The 7,489-nt window shown below is 47.3% G+C and overlaps 1 protein-coding gene across 1 annotated transcript in view; it reads right to left on the reverse strand.

Moving 5' to 3' along the window:
• HSPA12B (heat shock protein family A (Hsp70) member 12B) overlaps positions 1–7,164 on the reverse strand; it is a 38,734-nt gene extending 31,570 nt beyond the window's left edge. Inside the window, exons 1-2 of the mRNA XM_027846098.1 lie at positions 6,918–7,164; positions 750–811 (exon numbers count right to left, since the gene is read on the reverse strand). Of these exons, the coding sequence (XP_027701899.1) occupies positions 750–792 (43 nt within the window). The 5' untranslated portion in view covers positions 793–811; positions 6,918–7,164. The remainder of the gene's footprint in view (positions 1–749; positions 812–6,917) is intronic.
• Positions 7,165–7,489: the final 325 nt, after the last annotated feature.

Consider the following 7,489-nt stretch of genomic DNA (forward strand, 5'->3'; position numbering starts at 1 on the left):
CACACACACACACACACACACACACACACACACACACACACACACACTGCATATGTGGCAAATAGTTTGTGCTTAATAAATGTTAATCGGTCTCCCTCGGCTTCCTGGCAACCATCTGAATACCACCCCCATACATACACATTCACACACCACATACATGCTCATACACACCCATATTTGTGTATACAAACTCATGAACACACTTGTTCACTTTCTCATACCCACACCTGGCACCCACTTGTCTATGCATTCAGGAATATCCATTTGTACAGACATTCCAACAGCATGTATTACACTCCCACCCCCACAAAACAAAATGAAACAAACCACACTTGCACATACACATTTAACATCTATGCCCAATCTCACAACTGGCTGCTCCTCTGTGCATTTTGCAGAATGTTTTGTACACTGTAGGCATTTAATAATTGTTGGTTGGATTGAATTGAATTGTTTTGTACTCTTGTGTCTATGTGGGGGCCTATGTGTACACAGACAGAACCTGGACGGGGTCTTCAGCCTCTTTGTGAATACTGTCTTTGCAGGGTATGTGTGTGTGTGTGTGTGTGTGTGGTGTGTTCCAGCACTTGGGGGCTGGGCTAGTGGTGGGTACAGTTTCAGTGTAGGTCTGGGGAGAAGAGAGGAGGAAGGAGAAGAAGGAACTGGGAGGAACTCATTTAAAGTGGGGGAAGAAGGGAGGGAGGTAGGGCAGAGTTGTAGGAAAAAAGAATGGGGATATTGGGTCTTACTTATTTGCAGACTGTGCATCCGAGACTCTGGCACGGCCAGCATCTTAGCATCCCCTAGAAGGCTGTGGATAAGAAAGAGGCAAGGATGTTAAGTCAGGCACCTTGACCAACCACCCAGTTACCTCCTGGCACCTTTCTTAGAGCTTTCTTCCCAGCCCTCAATCTTCATTCAATGATCTGATTTAACTTTTAAAAACACAGATGACGCCCTCCACCTCCCTCCAGTAGGACGTGGGCTGTGAGCTGCTTATTCAGCACGCCCAGGAAGGGGCTGTGTTCAGACACTCAACTGTCTTAAGGATCTGGCTTTCCCCCCGGTTGGGAGCTCACCACCAGGCACACAGACACTGACCCACACCCCATAAGCGCAGACACATAAACACACACACGTAAAGACGTGTCCAGATGCGTACATGGACCCACAGTGAAGGGACTTCAGAGGTCACCAAGCCAAGCCTCTCCTTGACCTCCGGTGGGAGGGACCCCACCTTCTGTTGAGGCTGTCCTTTTCACTGTCAGATAGCTCTGCTGCTTAGGAAGGCATCCCTTCATCAAGCCTAAATGCTTTTTTCAGTTTTCACGCATTACTCTGGTTCTGCCCTGACGGACAAGGTAATCCCTCTTTGGGGGACAGAGGGGAAGGTTGAGCTGTGGGGGGGGGGGGCCTGAGGCTGAGCCGCCTTGGAGGGAGGAATCCCGTAGGCTCTGTCTGTGGATTTCAGAGAGGTGGGATGCTGATTTGGAGTTTTGACTTCTTGCTGAGCTGGAATGAGCTGATTTCACCTGGAGCTCAGTTGGCAAAGAAAGAAACATCGTCCAGAACCAGGCCCAGTGGGATAGGTTGGGTCTAGGAGAGCCTAGCCACCTTGTCGCCGTTAGGTCCTGCCAAGCTGGAGCCAGTGGCTGAGCTGTGGTCACTCAGGTTGTCCAGTTGTGCGTTCTCTCTGACCGGAGTCTGGAAGGAGAGTGGGGGCCCGGGCTTTAAGGTGAAGAGGAGAAAATGGCTCATTCCCTTGGGTGAGGAGAGTGGAAGATTGAAGGTTGACTGCCAGGAACTTTCAGGTTGAAGACGTCCTGGGTGATTTCCTGGCACACATGTCCACGAGCACACATGCAGATCATGCCATATTAGTGTGCAGTTAGGCCATATACTTCAAATAAAACCTCTCTTAAAGGAAAACTGAAATACAAGTATGGGCTGAAAAATAACATGGATCCAAGGCACCACTCAGATTTTATTCAAACCAGAAATGGGAGAAAGTAGTCTACACCCCACATTTCTGTATGGAAAAATTTATAGATAAATGAGAAAAATTTCCAGGGCTAAGTCCAGACGTAGGAAGCTTAGGGGCTGGGCATCAATCCCTAGAGACCTATTAGTTTCATGGGGAAGGTGAGGCGGTAATGAGCACAGCTGGACGGAGGACGTGGTGACTAGGGCTTTGTCCTGGGGAGGAAAGTTTAGAGGGAAACGCCCCTTCATAGAACCCCACCCCCACCCCTTGCAAACTAGGCCCGGACATTGCTAGTTCTAAACGTGTTAATGAGGGCAAGGTCAGGTGTTCCATGGCCATGTAAGCCAGTTAGATTTATACAGAGGCTACATTGTTCTTCAGAAACAGACAGCTCCTAAGCTTTACCATTGCCATAGACAGAGCCTAAACATTGGACACAGGTTGACTTTTATCCCCTTTTAGTCCAACACCCTAATTCCTAAACTTGGTCAAAGCCCGACTCAAACTACAACCTTAGACTGACCCCTGACCCTTCCTGTAGAATGCCCCCTAACCTTGATCACAGACTGACCTTTCATCCCTGCCACAGGTTGACCCTTAATCTGGACCATAGACTGGCCCTTATTTCTTGCCATAGGCTGACCACCAACCGACCCTTCATCCCTCCTCCCAGACCAACCCCTAACTAGCCACACTCGCTCTGGAGAAGTGGGGATTCAGTGGGAATATAATAATGGTCATTAAGACCACTAGTCGAGAATGTTATGAAGGAGGTTCCTTTTGAGTATGAGTTGGGCTAGGTAGCTGTTGACCCCGTTCACACAGATTGACTGCTAAACTTGGCCCAAAAAGGAGCTGAGGCCTCACGGGTTCATCTCCCTAGGACTCAGTTTCCCCATCTATAAAATGAAAAGGCTGGACTTGATGGATCTCTAAGAACCTTTTCCAGCTCTGGAGCCATGATCTTACCAACCTTCCCATACACGCTGGTCATAACAGGCCCGGGGAGGAGGCATGGATGGTTCAAGGCAGCCCCTCCCCTCTTTGTCTCGTGTGAAATAAACAGGCAAGTCATTCAAGCTCCATGAGCCTCAGTTTCCTCATTTGTAAAATAAGAGGCTTGGATTAGATGATCCCTGGGGCCCCCTTCTAGCTCGAGGATTGTGTGACTTCACATAGCGTTTTGTTGAATCTCTAATGCCAACAATGGTGTTTATTAAGATATTTGTGTCTGTGCGTCTTACAGTGAGGAGTCCCTGGATTTGAAATCTGCAACAGATACTTCCTAGCTGTCTGACTTTGGGCAAATCACTCAACCCTTCTGAGCCTCAGTTTCTTCATCTGTAAAAATAAGAAATAATAGTACCTACCTCATAGAGTTATTGTGTATTAATTCAAATGGATTAATGGATGTAAGGCAATTTGGCTCTATAAAATGTCGGCTATTATCACTCTCCACTCAGTAGAATGTAACTTCCTTGAGTGCACATAGTAAGTGTTCAATCAATGTTTACTAAATTAAACTGAATAGTTGTTATTAAAATATCATGGCATAAGGGCTAGAAAGCTAGACTTGGGTTCAAGATCCACCTTTTCAGCCTTGGCCACTCACAGCTTCTCCATGCCCCAAGCAACCCCCTAAGACTATAAATTGCCCATAAATTGGGTGTTTCCTCTCTTCATTAGTGGAAAGGTTTTCCTCATTGGGTGTTTATTATACTAATGAAATCCCAGATGCAGGCTAGATTATCCATCCATCCATCCAAAGACATATACACATATACATGAATCAGTCTCTCTCTCTCTCTCTCTCTCTCTAATTCCGTCCAAAGATATATACAAGAATCTATCCCTATCTCTCTGTCTCTGCCTCTATCTCTATCATCTCTATCTAAATATCTGACCAAATCTGAAAATTTCATTCCCAGATGAGGAAATCTCATACCAATGCAGGGGGAGACTTGAACCCATATTGTCTTGACTCTGAGGCCAGCTCTCCATATCAATTAGGGTATGCTGTGTGTGTGGGCGTGAGCACAAGATATATATGTAATAAGTAGAATATAACAAAAATTAAAATTATATATGATAATATATAATAATTATATCAATATATTTATATATAAGCATATATACATACATATAATCACATTATCTCCCTATAAGACCAAAAATTTCATAAAGGCATGTTATCTCATCTTTATGTTGGGCTCATATAACATAAGTTAAATAATGTTTATCTGAATCCACATCTTTTCTTCCATACACCTGCACTAGGCCATCCTCCCTACATGAAGTTTTTGGAAGGGATATTAGACCAGTGATTTCATTGTGTAGGGAACTTTTGAGTAAAGTGTCTCTACCAATACAGCTCAGCAATTGGTCTGCCACTAGATGAGGGGGGCGGGTCTGAGAAGTTAAGTGACCAGCCTAGGATTGCATAGCTAGCAGGTGTTACAGACCTGTGTATTTATGTGCCCCTAAATTCTTCACAGAGCTTACGGGTGAACCAATGTAAGGTCATGGATGGAGTCGGGCAGTATGAGCAGATTGTACAAGGATCCATTTGAGTATTGAGGGCACCAATTTGTCTAGAGCTTTATGAGTCTTGATATTTGCCCCATCAGACTGGAGGCTTCCTGAGAGCAGGACTAATTCTCTCCATTCTAGTTTCAGACAAACCACTCCAGTTTCTCTGCCAAGAAAGGCCCAAATGAGGTCATGAAGAGCTGGACAGGAGTGAAAAAACGATGGAACAGCTCCATAGGAAAAGTCAGAATAATCTCAGCCCTTGAGAAAGGAGGAGGTCCAGGAGAGGAGGAAGAAAAGGTGCTTGGAGATCTTTCAGAGCTGGGTGAGACCTTAGGGGAGGTGTTCTGAATCCCAAATTAAGAGCTTAGAGAGACAACCTAAGTAGAAGGGTAAAATTGAATCATCATTTTTAAAGTACCTACTGTGTGCAAAAGTACTAAGCCAAGCCCTGGGAATGCAAAGACAATGGAAAAACCGTCCTTCATCCTCGTTTATATTCTCCAGGCTGGTTTCAGGAGGCTGGATAGGAGTCACAAATTCTCAGAGGCCACACAGTCCAACCCCAGCTCAGGAGCTGCTTAGGGAGGAGGCACAAGGCTGGGTGGATCCTAGTCTTCAAAGAGCTCACTGCCCTCACATCTGGGGGCCCAGTACTAGGGACACCTATGGAGGTGCTGAAGCAGAGAAAACTGAGCCCGACCCAGAGACACACACCTGACATGTCCTGCTTGGTACTTGTCTGTGTTTATATCCACTGACGTGACCGGCCGTTATTGCTCCCATACAAAGTAAGCACCTTGAGGGCAAGGGCTGTTTTGTTCTTGGCTGGGTTCTCAGAGCCTAGCACAGTTCCAGGCTGGTATCTCATAGGCACTCAATAAATGCTTGTCAGTTGGTTGCCATCTAGACACTCCAAATGACCTGTGAGTTTTCTCACTCTCAAGTACCCATGTATGGGACCCTGACCGTCAGCCATACAGACACTCAAACGTTGACAGGCATAAAAAATTCACTTAAAATTTCAGTATTGTCCCGCAGAAGCTCCTACCCCCATCTTCCTCTCAAACCTGCTTCAACTGGGGAGCCTACATCTTTCCCCGAAAAATTCCCATGCACCAAAAGTACTTATATTTTGATCCAGGATGTCCCAAAAGTCTTAGTGCAGTTTTAAGCTTATTGTGCCCTAAGACTCTTGGGATGCCCTGAGCAATAGCTACTCCCCTTTCCCCACCAGATAGCTTGTCCAGACCAAAGAAACCTACCCCGGCACAGACTGAAAGACAGAGATACACGTCCAATGGAGATACCCACTGACAGAAGCAGAGACAACTAGAGATAAACATAAAACAACGGGAGAAATACCATTGGCTGGCTATGGAGTCACAAGAGCAGGGTTCAGATCCTGGTTTTATCTTCACTTATTATTATATAATGATACATTATTATTATATAATGTTAATATATTATATTCACTCATTTATTAAGCTCTTTGAAACTCACATTCCTCACCTGTTTTTTGCCTTTCTTTGTGTCCCCAGCATTTAGCACAGTGCCGGTCACAGTTAAATGCTTGTTGACTGACCTCTATAAAATCAGGGGGTTAAACTAAATAACTTTCTGAGGTTCTAAATCTACAGTTTCATGATCTATGAACCAGAGATGTAAACATACATTTACTCCAACTTCAGGAACTTACTCACCGCCCTCTTCCCCCTTCCCCTCCTCCTTACATTCCACAGACCCAATTTACTTCTCTGGGGGTCCCTCAGAAGTCCCCTTGGCTACCCTTCCCCCATGGCCTCAGCTTCTCCCAGGGGATCCCCCCTACTCCTTTCTGTTGGCCATGTTAGGGCATGGCTCCCCACCCTATCCCATCCTGTCCACCCCCACTCCCCAAAGCACACACTTCTGGGCTCTCCCACAGGCACAGAATTTCTCCCAGTCCTGACCCCACACAGAGATTGCCTGCGGATCCTCCCTTAGCCCCATTCAGGAATCCCCCCCCTCACATCAGACCTCCCAGCTTCCACAGGGAGGGGATGGATGGGAGCAGACAGGAGGGGAACAATTCGGGGAGGGCTGGAAGTCAGGAGAGCCTGGAATAGTCAACCTCCACCCCTAGCCTTGGGCCCTTAAGATGGGGAACCCCAAGCATTCAAAGTCAGAGACTTTTTGACTTGGGGAAAATTGGAATTTTAGAGTTCCATTTCTCAGGTCCTGACAAGGGTCCTCAAGTTACCCACTGTGTGTGTGTGTGTATTTGTGGTGGAGTGTGCGGGTGTGTAGAGGGGTCTAGACTTTGAGGCAACACCGAAGTGCCCTGTATCTCAGCCTGTCCCTAATCCTCCACCCCCAAAGTCAGGTAAGAAAGCTTTTTCTCTTCCTCTAGCTAGGTACTTACCTCCCTATTTATCTGGTCTCTCTGTTACCTCCCGATCACCGAAGCTGCCTCGTTCCACCGTCTGGATGCAGATGTTCCTCGTCCCAGCCAGGCCCCTTGTGCCTAAGTCAGGGAGCAGACTAGTCTTCGTTTTTATCAGCCTATCGCTCAGTCCTCCTCCAGGGTGGGTCCACACCTTCCCTCCTCTCCAGTGCCTTGGAGCAGGCAGGCAGGCAGGCGATCCCCAAAGTCTGGGGATTTCTGGACTATTTCCTCCCACTCCTGTCCCCCCCACCCCTTCGGCCCCACACACCCTGGCCCGGCCCTCTTCCCCTCCTGCTTGCCCGCCCTGAGCGAAAGGGAGAGAGTGAGCGCCTAGGTTCAGATTGCAATCCCAGACACAGATGTGGGAGGGGCGGGGTCTCGGACTCAAGTCTCAGAGCGGAGGGGTGGGCGGGGGAGAGCGAAGCTCAAACGCTCAGCCCAGGGCCCCCTACCCCCAATTCATAGAGCAGCTCCTAGATTCTTTGGAGGAGAGGAATTCCATTGCTTGCCACCCCCTTCCCCAATTCTGCTATTCTGTTTTGGGAGTG

Source organism: Vombatus ursinus, unplaced genomic scaffold, assembly GCF_900497805.2.
Source record: "Vombatus ursinus unplaced genomic scaffold, bare-nosed wombat genome assembly UNPS02015066.1, whole genome shotgun sequence".
In the NCBI taxonomy this organism is placed as follows: domain Eukaryota; kingdom Metazoa; phylum Chordata; class Mammalia; order Diprotodontia; family Vombatidae; genus Vombatus; species Vombatus ursinus.